General features: G+C 44.4%; 1 protein-coding gene across 2 annotated transcripts in view; it reads left to right on the top strand.

The window, feature by feature from the left end:
- The first annotated feature begins 291 nt into the window (after window positions 1-291).
- LOC129863895 (ephrin-A5-like) overlaps window positions 292-25,157 on the top strand; it is a 66,410-nt gene continuing 41,544 nt past the window's right edge. Inside the window, exon 1 of one of the 2 annotated variants that reach the window (XM_055936287.1) lies at window positions 292-1,413. In XM_055936287.1, coding sequence (XP_055792262.1) covers window positions 1,289-1,413 — 125 coding nt within the window. In that variant the 5' untranslated portion in view covers window positions 292-1,288. The remainder of the gene's footprint in view (window positions 1,414-25,157) is intronic. The other variant, XM_055936288.1, reaches the window with a different exon arrangement.

The following is a 25,157-nucleotide window of genomic DNA, read 5'->3' as shown; positions in this document are numbered from 1 at the left end:
ATAATAAAAAACATGGTTATTTCAAAACACTTGTATGTGTGGGTAAAGACAGCATCAACCTGCGTGAAAGGTGTAAACCTGTAACCGACCTGCGGAGCTGGTATCACATCTTTATCATCTCGTTTAGGGGCCATGGCCCTCGTGCCCAGTAGGTCTACTTTGTGAAATAAATTATCTGTCGCTTGAGGAAGCACTGAAGCAGATACACCTCCTCAGGAGGAGGGATGTTGTTTTTGTAAGCGAAACGCCCATCATTCAAAATGAAAACCAATGAGACTGTGCGTGAGCCTGAAACTGTACCCGCGCTGGCACAGTGGGGGATCATGCATAGCCGAGCGAGCGCTGCTCTGACATGGGTTGATTTCTTCATGCTGAACTACACGACTTTCCACCGCTCCTGCTTATATTTGCCTCGTTTCAAGCGACACTTAGAAGTATTTGTGTCCATGCTAAGGATTTTTTAAACATTTTTTTTTGCCACGGCACATTTGAACGACTCCGGTTCAAGGAAAGAGCTGCTCCTAGTTCTTCAGCGGCTCTTCAGCCGTGACAATACAGCGACAGCGACAGCGCCGAAGACACGGACACAGATCCGAGCGAGTACAGCGTCAAGGAAGATTTGGCACTGTCTGTAGCCGGCTGGTTCTGTGGAGTTAATTATTATTCAAATGTTATAGAAACATTTCATAGCATATTCATGCATGGACCACGCTGTTATTAACTTGAAAATCAACAATTCAACGCTGCGTAGGCCTATAGTTACAGAAACTATTGGTGCCCAAAGAAGAGTTGATCCGAGAGAATAATTATTCATTTGTGTAGGCTGCTGTAGACCGACTGCAGGAGAAAACTATTATAAAGCTAAAAATTCATGTTTATAATAGCTGTGACATCCCACATCTTCTGCGGTTGAAGAGGATGCGCGTGTTGCTATGAAAACACGACAAGAACATTGACTGAAATAGTATGTCTTTTAAACGGATCCTCAACTAATTCATAATCAAGACATTTACCCACCAATTGAAATACTTTTGTATTCCACAAAATGGCAGTGCTTTTTTTTAATGAATGAAAAAACTTTTTACAAATATCAATTCAAGCCTCAGCACAACTGCCTCGTGTAATAATCCAATCAATGCGTTATACTCGAGCAGTCAACTAAGACATAAGGCAATTATAATTTAAAAGCCTTCAGATGTGAATCTAATTTCACTCTGTTAATTTGAAGAATTCTACCGCGCCAGACGCTGCATCGAGAGGGACCTTGACGTGTCCAAGTTCGGGAGCCATGCCGCAGGTGGAAATGATCCTATGCGTTTCGCTGGTGTTGTGGACGTGTGTCTACGGCCAAGAGCCGGCCTCCAAGGTGGTGTCCGACCGCTATGCGGTCTACTGGAACCGGACCAACCCCAGGTGAGTCTCGTGCGTAACCGCAATGTGTGTCAGGGATGGGCCACGGTCACAAACTTCATGCGGGATCAACTTCATTGATGACATTGGTTGGAGGTGGATGGCCCGTAGACCATATAATATTTGTTACAATGTGAATTTGAAATATTCTGCCCTACTATGCTGACCATGATTCATTGACCAATATTCACTTGTTTATAGCCTAAATATAAATTTTATTGATGCACTTCGGCAATCATTTCCAAAGACGAACGTGTATGTTGCGTGACATATATCTTATCTACCTCTCATCAATAAGTTTGTTATATCCTATACTGTAAATACACCAGAATGATTATGAATATTATCCTGGTTCTGCTGGATGCGTCCACAGATCTGTTGCCGCGAAAGGCTTTCATTTTAGGTAGGCTTATAATTGAGCTAATGGAAAATGATGTGGCTTATCTCTCGAGTGAGGGAAATCGGGTGTTAGTTTAATCATTTAAAATATTCTGTGTGTGAGTCGGATTCTTAACGCGTTCACTTTTACGGATTCGGCAGTAGGAAAATTATTCTGTAGCAGCAGTAGCTATTGATTTCTGTTAGAATTGGCTACGAATGTATCCAAGTGTCTGTTCAACACATCTAAAATGTTGCCTTGAATAAGATTCAATATTATCTGCCAGTTTTATTTGGAAAAATGATAAGGCGTTTCCATATGACGCACAACAATATCCCACAACACTTGTGCCTGCTTATAACATGTTAAAGCCCTTGCTTATGGTTGTACAATAAAATACAATAAATATTCAGTTAGGTTTCCACCTGCCGTTTGTATTTTATTGTAATTGGTCAAAGTTGCCAATTAGTGTGGTCACAAGGGTAAAGCAATGGCTGTAATTACCCACTGTAATGGAATGGTCAGATGTGACTGCTATTTGACAGAGATGCTAATTGTGCAATACTATTCTCAAGTAGCCTACAGCTTTGAGTTGACTCCCCAGGTGACTAACTGTTATTCACACTGGATGGCTTGATTCTCAGAAAATAGTTTGTAGTATGAGTGTACCACTTCGTGTCATGCATAACATATCACCTTTGTACCTTATCAGGTTTTTCCTGACATTTACAGTTTCGGGATGACTCCTCAACATTTATGCTTAGGGAGAAGAAACTGGTCCGTTGGGGTGATTTGCTTTGCACGGAATCAACAGATGATGCTGTACTTGTTTGTCTTTTTGTGGTAACCCTGAGGCAAAGTGTGTGCAATGAGCTAGTTAGGAGAAGAAAGACAGCGGTTGAGATATTAACGCAAATATGGTGGCATCAAAGGCAAGGCTCTCTGCCTCTTTTCCTGGAACAGATAACATCTTTGATGCACTCCCATAGTGTCATCAGCTCATTCCAACAGCTCCTGCCTAAAAAAATATATATATTTCCAAGTCCTGCTCCTCCAAAGCCAAGCCCCCCGTCCCGGCTCCCCTGCCCCCCAACCACATGCTGGGGTAGACAATGAGGGTAACACAGAGAGGTATTTCAGCAGTGCCCAGGCCCAGTGTGGTGCATGCTCCTGTGAGAGACACACACATGCTGAGGTCACACACTCTGTGGTAACCAAGCAGGCCCTGGGTTAACCATCACAGAGCAGCACAGAGGGGACTGTAGTCAGGGTTAAGCCCGGGGCAGAGCCTGCCTCTTCTCTGAGGCTCTGCGACGGCCATGCAATGGCACCCTGCCTGGGTTTTGTCTGAGGAGAATAGGGCTCCTCGAGTAAATAAATGACTAACTCTAAATTGACTCTCCTTTTCTCATTCAGGGGCCTAATCCAAACCCAACCCACTGTATAATGTAACCATGCACCATGCTAAGACTCAGGGGCCCCTGGCCCTGCCGTTTAATATAACCATGCTCTGTGTTAGACCTTGGACCCATGGCCCCTGCTGGGTAATGTAACTATACTCAGCCATCAGAGCCCGAAGCCTGCTGGGGTATAGTCACAACTTCCAGATGAGGCTTTTTTCCTGACCACAGTAGAAAAACGGCACCCAACGCGGCAGCCCTGCAGTCCTGCACTCCATACTCAGCCATTCATGAAATCCCTTACGGGGACTCTGAAATTGAAATGGGAAGTGACTCGTGAAAAATGTAAATGGTGAAGACATTTTCTATTGTTTAAAACTCATGTAGGTTGATGGTGTCATGTTTGTTGCGCACTTAATAAATGTTGCTCCTATTTCCCTCCCAATATCTCTCAAGAAAAACCTCTCAGCATTCTGACGCACTTTGTTGATACACTCCAACAGTGGGAATCAAAAGCAGTGGAACAGTAGTGTACCTATGATAAGGATTCAGCCATGCTCGGAGGTACAAATGCCTCAATCAGTGACAGTGAGGCGCTCAAGTCATTCTAATCGCCTTAATTAAAAGAAAATGAAGTGCTTGTTGAGGAGACATAACATTTCTGAGCTACAATGGATATAGGGTCGTTCCATTTGATTTCAATCCGCTTTTGACCGCATCCCTTTTGATTTGAATGAAACTTTCCATACTGGCCCATGGTAAAAGTGGTAAGAAAGTGACTTTTTGGAGACACAGATTCTCAAAGTTGACAGGTTTTGCATACCCCACCATGCCATAAGACATCACTGGAAAAGATTGAAGGTTCAGTTTAAAACAATGTAACAGCTTACAAACAGGGTTGTCAAAAAATGTAATCATTTGTTGAATTAAAAATAAATCAATAATTATTATAACTTTTTGACATTTAATGTCAATGATCTAAAAATGTGTCAACTCCGATTATTTACATTTTCACATATGTTGTACCTTAAAGCCTAATTTGCATAATCTGAAGTGCATGCATTGTGCCCGCCATCAGTTGAGACTCAGCATACTCTTGAATACAGGGCGGGTGTCATTTAAATCATAGAAATATAATTCATAGAATGGACCTATCCCTTCAGACCACTGATGGTGGGCACAGCACAAATACCTCAGATTATGTAAAATAGGGTCTAAACTACATGTGCGGAAATGAAAAAAATTGTTGTTGACCGCGGTTTCAGATATTTGACGTTTAAGGCTAAAAAAGTAAAAAAATATATATAATCACAAAATGATGGAATAGTTTGACAACTGTTTTTGTGAGCGTTTAAATGCTATCAAACTCAACCGTTTATCTTTTCCAGTGATGAAGACATGAATGTCTCATGGTATGGTGGGGTATGAAAAATGGGTCAGCTTTGGGCACCTATATCTCCTGAATGTTTTGGCAGTCAGGTCTAAATAGTCACTTTCTGACCACTTCTACCATGGTCAAATATGTATGGAAAGTTTCATTCAAATCAAAAGGGGTGCAGCCAAAAAGTGATTGAAATAAAATGGAATGACCCTATATTATAATGAGTCAGAGTGTTTTGTTTGACTTGTTCGATGACAAATTTTAAGAGAGCATCATTTTTAAGTGCCCGTCTTATAAGAATGTGCTATATTGGTAGTAATTAGCTATAGAAATTGCTCGGCCACAAAATAAAATGTCTTGTAAAGATTGGAGGAGAAGGGCTGTGGTATCTTTGGATGGCTGTTGGTTAACATACATGCGTGAATGATTGTGTAAACACGGTGGAGAGGCTAGTCATGCAGTTTCTTCAGTAATACTGTGTTAACACATGTGTAATTAAAAACACAATTTGTAAGTAAAGTTAACGATTAGATTATTGCCCATTGATGAGTTAGCATTAGAGAAATCCCCACCGGACTGTATTTAGTTTGATAGTTGCTTAATTAAAACCGTCAGGCTCCATATGGGACACATGCAACCATTGCTGTGGCAAGGTGTTTATTTGTTGCTAATAGGTGGGATCAGTGGAGAATCAGGGCTGAGTTCCGTCCCTAATCTTCCTGCTGTTTGTGTCTCCGATGCCATGGAAACTGATACTCTTCCTCATCAAAGAGGCTCATTGGGTGGGACTAACGACCTGACAGCTGGGGAGAGGGATTTCAGCATTCTACAAGAGCACTGTCACCCTAGGGACTGCAGTTTAAGCTTCGTTAATGCCCCTCAAATCTTTCTACAACAGATGTGACATATTTATCAAAGACAATCAAACTACTTTTTCGTCTGTCTTGCGGCCCACTACTTTGGTATACTATGATTTGGTTCTGCAGTCCTTGTGAGGACACCTTAGAAATGTGAAAATGACTCAGTGGCTTCTCTTTCCACCTTATAACATCCTTGCCCTTACAGATACAGATAGTTCTCTCAGCGAAATGACCTTGGCTGTTTGCTTTCTCTGTTCTGGCAACATTTTTAATCTCCACTTAAGAAACAATACACCACTTTCCAGTTTGTGACAAGTTGATGTTGTGATAGTTTCCCAGTGGCATTGTGAGTTGCTCCGTTTGCATTTTTCAGTGTTTACCTTTGTTTTCCCCCTCAGCCTTTTCCCGGCTCCCTGCTGCTGGGTTCCGCTTGGATACAAAACGGAAACAAAAAGCAGCCACGTCCAAATATTGACTGGGTCTCAGGACCGCAACCCTCTCCCAGCCCAGACCGCGTGAAAGGACACTATTGTTCCTATCGTACTCAGCGGCCCCATAGCCGTCTTTAAACTATGCATGCTCTTAAAGCGAGATAGGCATATAGGGAGAGTTGGAGGAGAGGGGAGTGGGAGAGTAGAGTTGTGGCAGGCTTTTGCGAGGGTGAGTATGTCAGGAGGCGAAGGGGCACACAACGGGAGCGAGACACAGTCACAGAGGTAACAGAAGCTTCCGGAGATGGGACACAGGGTTACCCGGGGAAATAGTGGCCATGCCATGGGCCCCCTGCATGAGGTCAAAACCTCTATTTCCACACCCGATCCTTAATTAGCCCGTGGATGGAGCCGCATGTGTTGCAGCCATCTTCTCAGGGAACTCTTGGCGTCAGAGAGTGAGGTGATTTGTCCTGGCCCTCTCTGAAGGGGATAATAGTCCTGTGGAGAAAGCAGCCTGTCCCACTGCTCTGTGACCCTGCACACAGAGAAAGGTGCCTTGGCCCTGTCATTCTCTTCAAACTAACAAGGCTGCCACTGCTTGACTAACGGGGACTAAAAAGAGGAGGGTGTTTTAAGTGGGTGTCTTGTTGGTGAACATTTATTGTGTTAACTGTGTGTAAGTAGGGATTTCTCTGTTACCTTACAGGAATACTCAATATTCAGAGCACCACACAATTAATCCCTTTTTGGATAGAAAGCCTTTACCATGCTGTTTCTGTTCAACTTTGTGCAGATCACATTCTCAGCAACTTCCGTAAACTTGTTTTCAGTCAATTTTCCGATCGGTGGTATAGCTCGGCAAGTCGGCATCTGTCATTTAATATGCGCGGGCCAGTCAGTGGATTAGAGCCAACCCTCCAGCCCCTAATCTCCAAGTCTCACTTCAGCGCTCCCAAGGTTCATTTTCTGCTGTTTCTTAAGGTTTATGTCTCGGCGGGGCTTTTTGTGTGCTGTTTAAATGTGAGTGGTGAAATGGCGTCCACTGTGTCTTTGTAGGCACCAGTGAGGGTATTAGCAGAGAGGCTCTAAGGGGCTTAAGAGGTCAGCCTCCCTTTGTGTGGAGACACAAAGCACTTCCTGTGGGACCCTTCACCCCGCTCTGTTCTTCCCCCAGAAAGCCAGGGCCTGCCTGACCATTCACATTAATCAGGCACAGCCCCTAATGACTGCAGTAAAGCCTCTGGAACTGCCGCTTGAAGGCCCTAAAGAGTCCCTAAAGCCTCCTGACAGACAGTGTAGTGGTGTGCTGGGAAGGCTTCTGTATTGACGGCCTCTATGCAGTAGTGTGGTGAGTGGCTATCTGAGCTTCCTTTTACAGTACGCTTTTACAGTACGCTTTAGCAGAACAAGCCCACAATGAAAGAGGACTATGTACAGTAGGCCAAGGCCAAGGTAATGAAAATGGACTCCACAAACAGAATCCACCAAGAAAGTGTAGGGTCTGAACACTTTTTACTGCGGTGAGCTACAGTAACGTTGTGTTATCTACTGCATGCCCCCTACTGCAGAACGTTCTCTGAGGAAAGGAAATTAAGGATTCATTTTGCACTGCAGACTTTAAACGGATCAAGTAAATGGAGAAAACAAATTGTCTCAGTGCAAATCAGGGGAAAGATGGGCAGAGAGAGAGAAAAAGGCAGAAAGAGAATTGGAATGATCTCCTTTCCCTCTGTCGACTATAGCAGAGCTCTCTGCAGCTGGAGTGCTAGAGCAAGGGTGTCAAACTCATTTTGCCCAGGGCTGCGTTCGGTCTTCAATGTGTTATATTTCCTCACCGTCAAAAAGATGTATAAAAAATTGTGCTCTATTCATCGTTTTTGGAACTTTTGATGCTCCCTGACTGTCTTTCATTCTGGTGATTATTAGCGAGCTGGCAATAACTGTATGGAACTGTATGTATGTAGATCCATTATCACTTCTAATGGACCTACATTTTCTACTACCTCGTGGGCTCGATCTGGCCCGTATGTTTGACACCCCTGGCCTAAAGCCTGGTTATTTACAGAGGATTGGCTCGTCCTCTGTCTTTAGTAATTAGTCATGATTGCTGTTAGTAGTGCTCAGTCTGAGATAGCTCCAGAAGGGTGTGGTCATGACAGTTTGGCTGTTTTAGTGTTGCTAACTGGAATTCCACCAGTGCTACTCTCTGGTCTATGGCACACAGACCTGGCAGGCATGCTTGTGGCTCCCACCAGGCACATTGGCACAGGGAGCTGTGTTTTACAGACCTTAGTATATACTATTCCAAATGAATCCAAATTGGCCGGAAAGTATGCACGATATAAAACAAATGTGATTACAGCCAAGCATCCGTGTAATGCTTCTGGAACTTTATTTGGGTCAATGTGGCTTTTTAAATTAAAGAAAAAGCAAATATCCCTCTCTAAGAGGCAACGTTTCTTCGTTTCATTAGTGACTAACTTTCAAGGTCTTGTGTATTATTTTGTGTTTTTTTGAGGGGGTGGGGAGATTAAGACATTTTGCTTCTACCGAATTTCTTCTGTGATTGCATCAGACTTACAGACAAGCAGGGTAGATGAAGTGTGTAGTATTATTTTTTCACCCCATTGTATTTGCTGTTTAGATCATATTGAATTACTGATACACTCTGAAAACGAAATTGGCCTACATTTTTTAATGGTTGAATGTACTGTGCTCCTCTCTAATTAATTTGGTTCAAGTGAAGTAAATATTACTTTTGTCTGATGAAACTTTGTTTTATCTGATGAAAGCTCATTATTTTTCATAGCATGTTAAGCGAAGTCTTGTATTTTGGGTTAGCTTAGTGTATGCAATGATCTTTGGCATAGTTGTGGCATTTCAGGCACCCGTGGACAGATTAGGTAAAGGGCATTGATAATGTGATTTCTGAGTCAATAAAAAAAGTGACATTTAGATATCTGGGAAGAACAGCGTTCTTTTCATGAACTTGATGTGACTTTGCAGGACCTTTAGTGTGGCTTTCTGGCCCATGGAGACAGAGTATTTCCTCCTGTTGGCTTTGAGCATGCTCAGTGCTTTGGAACCCATTAAATATTAAAAAGCTGTTTGCGATCTCACAGTAGAGCCTGGACAGCAAACCTTCACACGCAACCAGAAGAAATCCAGGTCAGGACCGCCATGACTTTAATGCAGGGGTCGACATTTTGTCTCACTCCATAATACATACATGTTTTCTCACCCACCCCTTGTTTCTTTGATGTTAAGAGACTTCGATGAAATCATTTGAGTTTATCATCACCCCAAGTTTAGCACTGTTGATTGAAATCTCAGACTGCTAGGATTTGTTCTGTCTTCATATTCTCTCTCCTCTTTGCCTGACTCCCAGCTATGTCTTGTGACAGGGAGGGAAGCAGAGACCGCCATTTCCCTCCAAATTCGACTCCATTTTCTTTTCAAGAAATAAAGTCGGTTGAGAATCCTGGGAGCCTTACTGAACAGGCTCCGCCCCTTGTTTAATTCAACATGAAGATCCCTAGGAGACAACAAACAGCTTTAGATATGATTAACCAACATTTTTTTGATTGCAATTTTAATGCATTTCTCCAAAAACATGTACAACGTTAGTTTAGAGTGAAAACAATGGTAGAAGCAACATAGTCATGGCTTGGCTGTGTTTGTGTCATAGCCATGTTGCGTTTGTGCCCTAGCCTAGCTTAGCATAGCTGTATCTGTGCCGTGGTTGCCGGTGCCCTAGCTGAGCTGGCGGCCTGGCACCCGTATCACTCTTCACGGCAACACAGTGGGAACAAGCAGGCAGATGCTCGCAGGGCCCGGGCTGATGATCTCCCTTTATGTCTTGGCTCCGCCAGGTCCCTCAGTTATTCTAGTGCATAATTGATGGCGGAGTTAGAATAGCAGAAGTAATGCGATGAGAGGGTGCAGCCAGGCAGAGCGGGGGATCGCGTGCGTGCGGCTGCAAACATTGGAGGGGACGACGAGAGGACATCTGGAGTAACAGGTCCCTGTCCTCTGGTGTGTGGAGTTCGACACAGAATGTCACCCTCCCAGCCAATCACAGCTCAACATCTTCCCACCAATAAGACGTCTTCGCCGAAGCAGAATACTACGTTCCCCGTGAATCAGACAACCGACCGCAGTTAGCAGTCTATAGTCTGCAGATGACGTGCTACGTTTTTCATAGGTTTTATTAGCCCTTTCTCATATTAAATTAAACTGAAATAGAGAATGAGTAGCATTACGCTTTTACATTACATTGATTATAATTAAAGTAATTTGGCATTTTACTGGTCATGTGAATGAGCCTGGATTGTGGTGTTTATGGGTACATTGCGTCACAAGGCATTGTCTCCACCATCTTTGTTCCTTTGTCATGCATTAGATGTAGCAGAGATTGGCTGTGCTGGATCTCTAGTGACAGGGTGTATATCACACCTAGACAAGTCACTACAAAGAGACACTAATGGCCAAATAACCCTCCGTTGTCTATTAAACAAAGAGGCCAGGTCACAGATAACCTGTCCTGTCCCACTTCGAAGCAGTCGACTACCTTTCTCAACATAAAACTGCAATAAAAGCTGCAGGACTTCCCCTGAAACCCATCTGAAATACCTGTGTTCCTGGTTACGATGCTGCGATCAGAGCTTGAAACCACTCAGCATCATTCCCAATAGTATTATAGTACTATGGGACAGACAAGAGGGACCAGATGTACTGGATAGATGTGAGACAATTACAACTATATATATATATATATATATATATATATATATATTTTAAAAGTTAAATAAAAAAGAATGTCGTTTTTTTTCAATGTAAGTCAGCCTAGTCGGCAATAAAATATATAAACGAAAATGCCTTAATTTTCAATTGATAAATTAACGTCTTTTTAAAAAATTTAAGAAATCCTTTAGTTGTTAGAAATAGATAGCAATTTATTTTCCATCGTTATAACATTTGAATACGACCAACAGTCATCTAATAAAGTGATGATATTTTAGTTGTATTAATTAAAACCTAACATCCATTTCATGGAATCAATCTATCAGACCAAGCAATGTACTGTATCTTTATTACTATACATTTTAAGAATCAAGATTCTCACGGGATTGAATATTATAGCAGCTTATTAGAGGAGAAAATATTTTTTATATTTCAGTTATAAACTCTGAGCCATGCTATGATTTGGCCAGTTACAGTATTCCATAATACCTCAATGGGCAGGTCCGTCTGGAGAAGAAATATTACCGCTCTGCTATAAAGACTTCCTAAGCAGTGAGCACACTCAAGGAACAAATAAAACATATTTATGAGCAGGACTTTATGATCTTAATGACCAAAGCCCAGGTCCTTTAAGTGCACTTCTGGGCAGAGATGTTTTAGGGCCAGACATGGAACAACCCAGGTAGAGCTCATACAGAGGCACTACTAGTAATATTTACTAGAATTTATAGTTTTCATATGTTGGTTTTCATATGTTCATACTCACATGGTGACGAAACAGTCGTAAATTGTCACATATAATATTCTACTGCAATATCGGTGTTTTCACTCGCTTAGGGCATTTGTTTGTAGCCTATGTTTAAGAGCAAAAACTAAATCAAGGCATTCACTAAAGTGAAGCAAAAAATAAATAAATGTTGGACTGTGCTAGCTATATTTCAACAATTATGCTCCAAAATTGAAGTACAATATTTTATTAAAAAACAACGGATTTAGAAAAATATAAAGGCAACTTTTAAGCAAATAAATGAAATATCGCCAACTCTTTTTTAGATAGATAGATGAGAAATATATATTATTTAACTAAAAAACAAAACATTTTCATAAGTGTCTTGTGGTGGGTATAAATCAAATAAAATGTACAATGAACTTCTGACAAAATCGATCAAAAACTGGAAAATACAAAATAATTACATTTGAATTGTTTGAAATACAATCAAGTATTTTCATTTTGATCCTCGTGCTGAGTTAGTTATTTGATAAGTTAATAAGTTATGTAAAGGCGGCCCTAACCATATTTTGTGGAATGAGTAAATAAGGTGAATGGTGCTTTCTAAATATAATGGTTATTTATCTCTCAGTCTAAGAGAAAAGTGCAGTTTTATTTAGGAAGCTGGCATTTCAGTGCTTGGATGGACCTTTGATCCAACCATGGGTCTTTCGTGACGGCTTCCAAATCTGTCACTACTCCTCTGTTTCGCCTATTGGAGCATATCGAATGATTAAAGACGGGGAAAAAAGAGAATTGATTGAAAAAAAGCCACTGGTCTGTTAGGTGCTGAAGTCCTGTGACTGCTACTTTGGGCAATGCAGAAGTTCTGTTAGTGAGGTCAGACACACGATACACAGGGGGCCAAAGAAGTGCACCGGCTAACACATCACACACGTTTAATAACCACCAACCAAGCTACCATAGTATGATGGAGGCAGGCTCATTAGAAATTTTGCCCATCAACATGATAGGAAATATGGTGGGCTGAGCTAATATTGCTGGTTACAATTCTCCTTTTCTATTGGTTAAAAAATTGACCGTGTGCAACTGGATTTTGCCCCAATTGTTTCTGGAAAACATAGAAATAACTGATAATTCTGATAAAACGTTTAGGTAAACTCAAGGCTTCATTTAATAAATCTATATCATTGTGTTAATCATTTTGGTGTTCAGTTTCAGCTGGCAGTGTGGCTCGCAGTGCTTGCCTGTGCTGGTCTAATGATCTCCTCCATTTGGTAGCTTTGTTCCTGTTATTTAAATCCCAATCCCATTTCGAATTACAAATCCTCTAGGCTAGTGTAAGGGATAGGAATTATGCAAATCGAAGCTCAAAGACAATGGAAGCGAGAGGTGTGATCAGTCAGAAACTCACCAATAAGGATTAAGCCAGAACCTGTGGCAACCAATGAGGCGTAGAGCAGCTGCGTTTTCATTGGGAGATTAGCACTGATAACCAAAAGTGTGGCAGATACACCATGTGGAAATCGTATTCCATCTGTACCCATGCCTAAAGGGAGGCCATTAATGCACTGTTGGATTTATGCTGTGTGGCAGTGCTAGTTTATTTTGGGGCATATAATAACCACTGAAAAGCACAGAGCAATCATTTTAAAACAGCACCCACAACATAGTGTCCATGCCACCCACCCACACACACACACACACACACACACACACACACACACACACACACACACACACACACACACACACACACACACACACACACACACACACACACACACACACACACACACACACACACACACACACACACACACAGGTGCCTTCCCTTAGCCCAAGACATTTGAAGTAAATGTGAGAAGGTTATAACCACCCGTCTCTCTCTCTCTCTGTTCCTCACTTTCTTTCTCTCTTACCCTTTTTCTTGAGAATTATTTATCTGTATCCCTGTCTCTCCACATCTCTCTCTCTGCTTTCTTTTTTCTGTCTCTCCCTCTCTAACCCCTCACCCTCCTCTCCCTCCCTCCCTGCCCTGGTGTCCAGACGTCTGTCACATATGCTGACTCCCAGTCCTGGGCTGATATCAGATATGAGGAGAGGGACTTCACAGCCTTTCACTCCTCTCCTTCCCCCACCCCTCAACCCTCCACCTCCGACCCAGCTGACTCCCCCATACTGGAACGGCTAGAGTTTACCTCTGATGTCATTTCCTCCCCTCTTGGCGTGACCCCACAGGACTGATGCTATGCATCGTATCGTATGGATCTCTAGTAGGCGTTTTCCCAACTTGTATACCCGTACTCTTTCCTCTGCATCTGTTAATGGATGTGAATGTGTGATTGGATATGACTGCATATAGCAGATGCTTGTTTTTATTTTATCAGTATCCAGGCTGTGTGTACAGCTTGATGTGCGGTACCACAGTAAGCAGCAGGGTGTGATGTTCACTGTTTGTGGGCCTCGTATTGTGCTCAGTGCTCATGGCTGTTACAGATGCTCTTCAGATGATTGTGTGGCACTGCATGATTTTAATTTGAAACCACACTCTGGCCCAGACAGACACTCTCATCTAATCTGGTGTGGAAATGAGTCTGCAGGCTGTGTGGAGACAGAGGTCTTAAAACACACACACACACAGAACTGCCAAGCACATCATGCCATACATTACTTTATCCCACTGTAAATAAGTGTTTTGACCAGAGTTTGTGATTAATGAACGTCGATAGCCGTGAATAAAGTGCAGTTTAAATGTTAACAGTGGCCTCATCTGTTTGTATTGCCCCACATGTAATACAATTCTCAGATCTGTAGTAGCCACATTATCTCTCCACATCCCTCACATCTAAGATGGAGAAATGCGCTTTAGCGTACCCCGACTCCCGGTCCCTCCCTACCAATGTTTTCCTGCAGCCTTTTGTTACGGTTCAGAATGGAGTTGACGCGTGTGAAAGCGAACGCGATATCCCCAGCCCAAAGGTTCATTTTCCGCTGCTGTTCTCACGGGGAGATAGAAAAATCACTTCTTTGTGAAGAGGAGGAAAGAGCTTCCCTCTGACCTCATGGCTGTGGTGTAATGTCAGGAGGTTGAGGTTGTCTGCTGGGGTGTAGCCACACCCACTGGGCTGATGAACTGTGGAACCCTCCCATAGCCTGTCTTTCCCACTAGGGGAGCATCTCCGTTGCATACTCCTCAAGGCCTCTCTCCTCACCTCCTTCTCAAAACCAATTGGATGAGAAAGACAGAGGTCCCGCCCATACTAACCGCCTGCAATGGGTTTTGAGAAGGAGGTGAGGAGAGAGGACGCGAGAAGTATGCAATTGAGATTCTCCCCAGGATTACAGACGATAGCTAGGGCCCCTGCTGGAGAGACTTGGCTATGGAAACTTAGAGAACTGACAATGTGCAAGTGCTGCTTTTCACACTGTATCATTTATCATCCCTCTGCGACTTATGTGTCACAAACTGAGACTCTGAATACATCCCTTTCCTCTACAAACTGATCTCAGATCAACCCAGCTCATTATGAGAACTGCTCGTACCCCCTGTACAGCAGAGGACTGTACTGCAGCAGCATGGCTAGCAGAACAGGCATCAGCGAGGCCGTCCGTGCTGAACAGAGGGGGCCTTCCTTCCACAGCTCTCCAATTAGAGAGCTCACAAACAGATGACATAATGGCCCAGAAGAGCCTGCTGTCTTTCAGGTGCAAATTGAAACAGTGCGTGTTTGCCAGAGAGCTCATCCCAGCTAGCGAACGCTAACACTCTCTCTCTGGCCACATTCCTTCCTCCCGCCAAGCCCAGGGGCGTCACTCACATCCCAACGCACCGTGATGGTGTTTTAAGAGTAAATATGCAAACTGTGTGATATCCAATAGGCTATCAGATATAATTATGACGCCAGTCTGCTGAAGCATCACTCCCCTGGGGCTGGTCAGAGCACTGAGCAGTAGCCCCCCTTCCCCCATGACAGCTATGTCTCGTTAGCAAGAAATGTGAAAATAGCAGCACTTTACAGAACTAAACCTCCATGGGAAAAGCTGGTTCTGTGGGGAGAGAACTGTTAATGGATTAAGTGGCTGCTCCTTTTCCCAGTGAGGGGCTGTTTTCCCAGTGTAGGCCCTTACTGTTCATTCACATATGGCCCTCCATACTGGGGACGCTAATAGGCATGGCTAGCGTAGCCACTCAGCTTTTGACCCAGTTCCCTGGCCCTAACGTCCAGCTTTCCCCCTCGCTCTATTCATCTCCGCAGCCCGGCATTCTTGTAAAAAAGAAAGAAAGAAAAGTGTGTTCACTTTGGCGGCCGATGAAAGGAACCTGGGAACACGGGACTTAAATCACTTAATGAGCGGAGACAAGCAGCGCTTTTGTCCAAGTTGTACTTGAGCTGCGTCCAACCTAAGGCCTCTAACGGGGTCTGACACCTTTTCTCAGTGGCACGGCCTGGATGTTTCAGTACATCACCAAGGGGCTACATCCCCACTCCAATGTATGTACGTTTACACTGTAAAACATCACAGCATTTATTTGGATTTCTAAGTCATATCACTCTGTTTATTTAGCTGGGACATTCCTTCGTTTTAGGAGCGGCAGCAGGAGTGCATTTCTCGGCAGGAAGGAACCCACAGGAAGTCTGAACCACTGTAAGGGCAGGGCAGGGTCGCTCCCTGTGGGCTTGTGGCCTTGCTGGGGATTATGAATGATTGGGATCGGAGGCCAGAAAGGCACGTAGCAGAGCCACAACCGCTCCACCCCAGCCCTGTGTGATTTCCAGCCAGTCCCAACTGTTTCACACACGGAGGAAACCCACTCTCACTCTCCTTTTTCCTCACTTCCTCCTTTTATCACTACTGTCCTGCCCTATCTTCCTCTCACCCTCATTCCGTAGATTCTCCATCCTCGCCTCTCTCTCTCTCTCTCTCTCTCTCTCTCTCTCTCTCTCTCTCTCTCTCTCTCTCTCTCTCTCTCTCTCTCTCTCTCTCTCCTCTCTCGTTCAGTCCTGCTTTCTCTCTCTCTTAATCCTTCTTATTCCTCCTTTCATCTTTCTAGTTCAATATTTCACTCCTTCTCTCCATCTCAACCCAATCCCCATCACTCACTCCTTTCTTCTCTCTGAAATCCCCTCATCCTGCTCTGTTAGTTTGTCCATCTCAGAACTAGGACCGATGCTCACAGATGACATTTGTGCAGAGCTTCAGTAACACACACACACAGGCAGATGAGGTGTAAATATCTTCAGCGGGGGGTGTGTAATTGGAAGGGTTCACTTTAATTATGGAATGTCATTCAAGTTTTTAGCTGCTTGCCAAATCTGGGCCCAACGTGTAAATTAGTTTCCTGATGAGCAAGGGTTTTTAAAAGGCCAGTTCTGGCACTGGGGGATGGAAGAGCCGGAATGGCATTACACAAGCCATTAACATATCAGCTGTAAACAGTTGTCACTGAAAAGCCGCTGTGTGTGTTTGTTGGTGTGTGCCTGCGTGTGTGTGTGTGGGTGTCACGTTCCTGACCTTATTTGCCTTTGTTTTACTTTGTTTAGTTGGTCAGGACGTGAGCTGGGTGGGTAGTCTATTTTATGTGTTTCTATGTTGGGTTGAATGTGTTGCCTGATATGGTTCTCAATTAGAGGCAGGTGTTTGACGTTTCCTCTGATTGAGAACCATATTAAGGTAGGCTGTTCTCACTGTTTGTTTGTGGGTGATTGTTCCTGTGTCTGTGTCTGTCGCACCACACGGGACTGTTTCGTTTTCGTTCGTTTGGTTAGTCTGTTCCTGTTCGTGCGTTCTTCGTGTTTATGTAAGTTCACATGTTCAGGTCTGTCTACGTCGTTTTGTTGTTTTGTAATTTTCAAAGTGTTTTTCGTGTTCGTCTTCGTCTTTAAATAAATCATTATGTCATCATAAAACGCTGCGTTTTGGTCCGACCCTTACTCCTTCTCCTCATCCGAGGAGGAGGAATTAGACAGCCGTTACAGTGGGTCCTGTGTTAACTGTTGACGTTGGCCCCTAAAAAGCCTTCACAAACAGGACACTCTCAACATAAGCTCATCCTAGTCATGGTGCTCAGTAAATGCCACATGATGCTGTTTTTACTAGCCCAGTTTCTTTTGCTTCCCTTTGAAATAACACAAACAGCCACCCATTGACAGCCAAAACAGGTCAAAAACCCTATTAGGATGCAGAACACCTCCTTAGGTAAATATGGATTTGTCTTTGTGCAAATGTATAATGAATGAACAGTGTGTAGTTTGCTTTGCGACCCTGCTTTGTATGGGTTTGAATGGCCTGCGACATGGCCCAGTAAACCCTGAGAAACCCGCAACATGAAAGGCTTCGTCTTTACACCAAGGAAATTATCGTGACACCTAATCACAAAAAGAGAGAGGGAAAAAATCCCACAGGAGCCCACAGCAATCTCCCCGGGTTATCTTGAGGGAGCGTGACCTTTGTGACATTGATAGGATTTCACACACACGCGCGCACGCACACACACACACACACACACACACACACACACACACACACACACACACACACACACACACACACACACACACACACACACACACACACACACACACACACACACACACACACACACACACACACTTTCATTAGCCCTCTCTGTGGTGTGTATCTCTTGTGCTTGGCTTTGAAGAGGTGGGGGAGATGGATGCCTTTTCTCAGCTTTCTCTCTCTGTTGTCCTCAGTCTTCCTTAATGGTCATTTAAGAGAGTGAAACTGATGGAAAACTGACCTTAGATCAGTAGCTAACATAAAGCCATCTCCTTGAGCCAAGCTTCTCTTTATTATCACCCAGTATTTTATACACCCAATAAAAAACGTATAAAATGTGTTTTGCGTTTACCTTGAAATATTTGAAGACTGGTCAAATTCAGCGAAGCAGCCATTTGAAAAGAGGCATGCCTGTCGGCAGTTGGCTGGATTGGGACCAGTGAAACCAGTCTGCACTCCTCCACTCTCTCGCTCTGTGTCTCTTTCTCTCCCCCAGTCAGTCTCTCCATTCCTTTTGACAGGCCTTTCTCATGTCAGGCCAAACATGTGCTTTTCCTTAATGCTGGTGCAATGATAACCCAGGGTACCTAGCGCTGGAGGCTCACAGACAGCTATTTTCCTTGAGCAGTAAATAAAATAAACAGTTGGCTATTTTGGGGGGGTGTAAGGCCAGATGGATGAGGGTGTTTTAAATCAGCGGAGCTCCGAGGCTGAGCAGGGCCCCGCTGGATGTTCTCTGCACCCCTAGTGGACTGACGTTACCTCAGGAGGGAGATGAGGAGAGGAGAGGAGAGGAGAGGAGGGGGATAGGAACTCACCTCATATTTCTATCTACGCGTATATGTCTCTTTCTTTCTTGTTCCCAAGATCTTTTCATCTCGATTTTGTCTGTGGAAACAAACACATTCATTATTAGCTGCCCGAATCATCCACAGTGGAAAGAGTCTGAGCTTTCCAAATCCAGACCCCGTCCTTTATCAACGTGTCTATCCATCCAAGCTGTTCACTGTGTGAGTTTCTGATCTAAGATGATCTAAGTCTGATGTGTAATCCCAGCCACCTGGGTGTGTGATGGAACAGTATGAGCTTATCACAACCATCAGCCTCGTCTGGTTAACAGATACAGAAATACAGCTGGGAGGGTGTCACTCAACACACACAGTCTTGTATACACAGATGAGCATGGGTATCTCTGTGTGTGTGTGTGTGTGTGTGTGTGTGTGTGTGTGTGTGTGTGTGTGTGTGTGTGTGTGTGTGTGTGTGTGTGTGTGTGTGTGTGTGTGTGTGTGTGTGTGTGTGTGTGTGTGTGTGTGTGTGTGTGTGTGTGTGTGTTTGCCATACTAGTAGAGCATAATTTGGAAATGTTTCTCAGAGTGTATCAGTGTCAGATTTGTAGGTCAGCAGGGATGTCATCAGGCCGTGATCTGCTGACCACTCCCCTTTGGCAGTCGGCCAGGTCCTGAACGTCATTCATGTCATTGGACATGGACAACAAAGGCCCCTCTGGCCCCTCTCTTTGAGAGAATGTCACTCGCCGAACAAAACCAGCAACGCTTGTTCATAACACGCCTGTCAACCCCCAAACAAAACCCAGCATCAGCCTTTCACACTGTGACAGTCATCTCCTCAAACAAGTCCAGCCACCTCTCTCTTCCCCCTCTCTCTGTAGTGTAGTATTTTGGGGGCAGAGTACCACTCACATTAGATCAAAGGGGGTATCAGATACATGGCAGCGGTCCCGACCCTGATACCAGCGTCTCCTGTGTAGTGTACGAGGTGGCTATGAAAAGCCCATTGTGCCCCCGCAAGCATGGTGTGGAGATAATTAGTGTGTACACCACCATGTCAGTCCTGGTGTGATCTCCCTGCTGGTCTCTTTGCGCCCGGCCTTTTGTGAGTCGTGCGAGAACTGGGAAGAGTCGGGGGCTCTGTGTAGTTGTGCTATCAGAGACCGAGATCAGCGTTCCTGTCTGTCTCGTCTTCTTCTCACGGCCAGATCAGCGTCTCACAGCCCTCCTGATTTACAGTCTGGTGGGTCGGTGGCTCCAGGATCGGGTGGCACTGCCCCTGTGTGTGCCAGGGAATCCTTAGGTGTTAGGTTCACTAATGTTGTTGCTTTATGCCCTTAATAACTGGCCTGGTGCCAGGTTTATTGTTGAATCTCAGAATGAAGGAGGTTGGGGCTGGTAGAGGCAAAGCTGATGTGAGATCAGTTGTTAAGGGCAGGATGTGAGTGTGTGGAGTTTGTCCAACCTTATCTCCTAGAGACAACCATATATCCTGTCAGGGTCGTAATGGCTTGGGTCGGGTGATACTGTGAGAAGTGGTCTGGCAAGGCATACTGTATCTCAGTGTAGTATCATGAGGAAGAACGTTACAATCGGATCATGGTACTGTAATACCATATATACAAAGTCTTCAGAAAGTATTCACACCCTTTTACTTTTTCCACATTTTGTTGTGTTACAGGCTGATTAAAAATGTATTAAGTTGAAATGTTTTGTTACTGGCCTACACACAGTACTCCATAATGTTGAAGTGGAATTATGTTTCTACATTTTTTACAAATGAATTCAAATGAAAAGCTGAAATGTCTTGAGTCAATAAGTATTCAACCTCTTTGTTATGGCAAGCCTAAATAAGTTCAGGAGTAAAAATGTGCTTAACAAGTCACATAATAAGTTGCATTGACTCCCTCTGTCTGCAATAATAGTGTTTAACATGATTTTTGAATGACTACCTCATCTCTGTACCCCACACACACAATTATCTGTAAGGTTCCTCAGTCAAGCAGTGAATTTCAAACACAGATTCAACCATAAAGACCAGGGATGTTTTCCAATGGCTTGCATAGATTGGTAAGCAGACATTGAATATTCCTTTGAGCATGGTGAAGTTATTAATTACACGTTGAATGGTCTATCAATACACCCAGTCAAAGATACAAGCGTCCTTACTAACTCAGTTGCTGGCGAGGAAGTGAACCGTTCAAGGATTTCACCATGAGGCCAATTGTAACGGGCTTCCTCCTTCTCCTCATCCGAAGAGGAGTAGCAGGGATTTGACCAACGTGCAGCGGGTTGTGGATACATAATGATTTATTAGACAAAACGGAAAAACACGACAAACACTTGAATAATTACAAAATAAATAAACGAATGTAGACAGACCTAGACACGAACTTACATACAACGTGAAGAACGCATGAACCAGGAAAACAGACTACATAAAACGAACGAACTAACAAAAACCGGAACAGTCCCGTGTGGCGTAACATACAGACACTGACACAGGAGACAACCACCCACAACGAACACTGTGAAACAACCTACCTAAATATGACTCTCAATTAGAGGAACGCCAAACACCTGCCTCTAATTGAGAGCCATACCAGGCAACCCTTAAACCAACATAGAAACAGACAACATAGAATGCCCACCCAAACGCACGTCCTGACCAACTAACACATACAACAAACTAACAGAAATAGGTCAGGAACGTGACACCAATGGTGACTTTAAAACAGTTACAGAGTTTAATGGCTGTGATATGAGAACTGAGGATGGATCAGCAACATTGTAGTTACTCCACTATACTAACCTAATTGACAGAGTGAAAAGAAGGAAGCCTGTACATAATACAAATATTCCAAAACATGCATCCTGTTTGCAACAAGGCACTAAAGTAATACTGCAAAGAATGTGGCAGAGCAATTCACTTTTTTTCCTGAATACACAGTGTTATGTTTGAGGAAAATCCAATACATCACATTACTGAGTATCACTCTCCATATTTTCAAGCATAGTGGTGGCTGCATCATGTTATGGGTGTGCTTGTAATCGTTAACCTGTTTGGCGTGCAAGCCCGACGTCGGTACACTTATGACAACAGCCAGCTCAAAGTGCAGGGCGCGAAATTCAAAAGATATATTTTTTTAATATTTAACTTTCACACATTAACAAGTCCAAGACACCAGATGAAAGGTACACATCTTGTGAATCAAGCCAACATGTCCGATTTTTAAAATGTTTTACAGGGAAGACACAATATGTAAATCTATTAGCTAACCACGTTAGCAAAAGACACCACTATTTTTACTCCATCCGTTTTTTACTACATCAGTAGCTATCACAAATTCGACCAAATAAAGATATAAATAGCCACTAACCAAGAAAAAACCTCATCAGATGACAGTCTGATAACATATTTATTGTATAGCATATGTTTTGTTAGAAAAATGTGCATATTTCAGGTATAAATCATAGTTTACATTGCAGCTACAGTCAGAAATTGCACCGAAAGCAGACAGAAAAATTACAGACACCAACGCCAAATAACTAAATACTCATCATAAAACATTTCTGAAAAATACATAGTGTACAGCAATTGAAAGACAGGCATCTTGTGATTCCAGACAATATTTCCGATTTATCAAGTGTTTTACAGCGAAAACACAATATAGCGTTATATTAGCTTAGCACAATAGCAAACATAACAACAGCATTGATTCAAGGCAAAAATAGCTATAACATATAAACCACCAAAATATATTAATTGTTTCACTAACCTTCTCAGAATTCTTCAGATGACAGTCCTGTAACATCATATTACACAATGCATATAGAGTTTGTTCGAAAATGTGCATATTTAGCGGCACAAATTGTGCTTATACAATGAGAATAGTGTCCATAACGTCAAGCAATCTGTCCGGCGCCATCTTGGAAAGCCACCTATTCTAATCGAAAACTATTCATAAACTTGACTAAAAAAATACTGGTTGGACAGCAATTGAAAGACAAATGAGTTCTTAACCTCTAACGCCTCCCTAACCCGGATCCGGGAACCCCCCAACACAAAAGCTGACTAGCATAGCCTAGCCTAAAGTTACAGGGATATCATAAAATAAAATGTTCATGAAATCACAAGTCCAAGACACCAAATGAAAGATACAGATCTTGTGATTCAAGCCATCATCTCTGATTTGTAAAATGTTTTACAGGGAAGACACAATATGTAAATCTATTAGCTAACCACGTTAGCAAAAGACAACAATTTTCTTACTCCACCATTTTCTTACTGCATTAGTACCTTCACCAATTCGGCCAAATAAAGATATTGATAGCCACTAACCAAGAAAAAATCTCATCAGATGACAGTCTGATAACATATTTATTGTATAGGTGTAACAGTCCTGACCTGTTTTATGTTGTTTTTTATGTGTTTATGGTCAGGGCATGTGTTTTGGGTGGGCAGTCTATGTTATCTGTTTCTATGTTGGTTTCGGTTTGCCTGGTATGGCTCTTGATTAGAGGCAGGTGGTTTGCATTTTCCTCTAATCAAGAGTCATATTTAGGTAGGGCATTTTCACTGCTTGTTTGTGGGTGATTGTCTCTTGTGATGTCTTCGTTTGTGTTCGATATATTCACTTTTGGAGCTGTTGGGCTGTTCGTAGGTTTCGATGTCCGTTCCTGTTCGTGAGTTTACGTTTGTCTATGTAAGTTTATGTTCAGGTTCCGTTGTACGTCGTTTTGTTATTTTGTAAGTTTTGAAAGTGTTTGTTTTCGTGTCATCAGTTTTCGTTATTAATAAATAAAGATGGCATATTTCCCGGACTCCGCATTTTGGTCAGAAGATCCTTCTCTCCTCACCTCTTCCGAGGATGAGGAGAGCGACAGCTTTGACAGAATCACCCACCAAAATACAGAGACCAAGCGGTATGGGAATGCTCGACGGAGCAATAAGGATTTCTGGACTTGGGAGGAGATATTGGACGGTAGAGGACCTTGGGCTCAACCAGGGGAATATCGCCGTCCAAAGGAGGAGAATAAGGCAGCCACAGCCCAGGAGCGCTGGTATGAGGAGGCAGCGCGACGACGCGGTTGGGAGCCCGTGAGTAAGACCCAAAAATTTCTTGGGGGGGGGCACACGAGGAGTGTGGCAAAGCCGGGTAGGATACCCGAGCAAACTCCCCGTGCTTACCGTGGAGGTAGAAGGCGTCGTACTGGTAAGACACCGTGTTATGCGGTAAAGCGCACGGTGTCCCCAGTACGCGTGCTTAGCCCAGTGCGGGCTATTCCACCTTGCCGCACTGGGAGGGCTAGGTTGGGCATCGAGCCGGGTGCCATGAAGCCGGCCCAACGTAGCTGGTCTCCAGTACGTCTCCTCGGGCCGGTGTACATGGCACCAGCCTTACAGGTGGTGTCCCCGGTTCGCCTGCATAGCCCAGTGCGGGCTATTCCACCTCGCCGCACTGGCAGGGCTACGGGGTTCATTCAACCTGGTAGGGTTGGGGAGGCTCGGTGCTCAAGAGCACGTGTCCTCCTTCACGGTCCGGTATATCCGGTGCCACCTCCATGTACCAGTCCTCCGGTGGCAGCCCCCCGTACCAGGCTGTCTCTCCGGGTTCTCTCTCCTGCTGTTTCCTCCGCTCCAGCGCAGCCGGTGCCTAGACCACGCACCAGGCTGTCTCTCCTTCTCCTCCCTACAGAGCTATCCGTCTCCCCAGCGCCATCTGAGCCATCCGTCTCCCCAGCGCCATCTGAGCCATCCGTCTCCCCAGCGCCATCTGAGCCATCCGTCTCCCCAGCGCCATCTGAGCCATCCGTCTCCCCAGCGCCATCTGAGCCATCCGTCTGCCATGAGCCTGCAAAGCCGCCCGTCTGCCATGAGCCTGCAAAGCCGCCCGTCTGCCATGAGCCTACAGAGCCATCCGCCAGACAGGAGCCGCTAGAGCCGTCAGCCAGACAGGAGCCGCTAGAGCCGCCCGCCAGACAGGATCTGCCAGAGCCGCCAACCAGACAGGATCTGCCAGAGCCGCCAACCAGACAGGATCTGCCAGAGCCGCCAACCAGACAGGATCTGCCAGAGCCGCCAACCAGACAGGATCTGCCAGAGCCGCCAACCAGACAGGATCTGCCAGAGCCGCCAGAGAGCCATGAGCAGCCAGAGCCGTCAGAGAGCCATGAGCAGCCAGAGCCGTCAGAGAGCCATGAGCAGCCAGAGCCGTCAGAGAGCCATGAGCAGCCAGAGCCGTCAGCCTGCCATGAGCGTCGAGAGCCGTCAGCCTGCCATGAGCGTAGAGAGCCGTCAGTCTGCCATGAGCGTCGAGAGCCGTCAGCCTGCATGGACCTGCCAGAGCCGTCCAAACAGGACCTGCCAGAGTCCTTCAGCTGGGATCTGCCCCTTGTCCCGGTGTTGCCCCTTGTCCCGGTGCTGCCCCTTGTCCCGGTGCTGCCCCTTGTCCCGGTGCTGCCCCTTATCCAGGTGCTGCCCCTTGTTCTAGTGCTGCCCCTTGTCCC

The sequence above is a fragment of the Salvelinus fontinalis genome, chromosome 10 (assembly GCF_029448725.1).
Source record: "Salvelinus fontinalis isolate EN_2023a chromosome 10, ASM2944872v1, whole genome shotgun sequence".
NCBI classification, from domain to species: domain Eukaryota; kingdom Metazoa; phylum Chordata; class Actinopteri; order Salmoniformes; family Salmonidae; genus Salvelinus; species Salvelinus fontinalis.
This window is presented reverse-complemented; position numbering and strand designations above follow the sequence as displayed.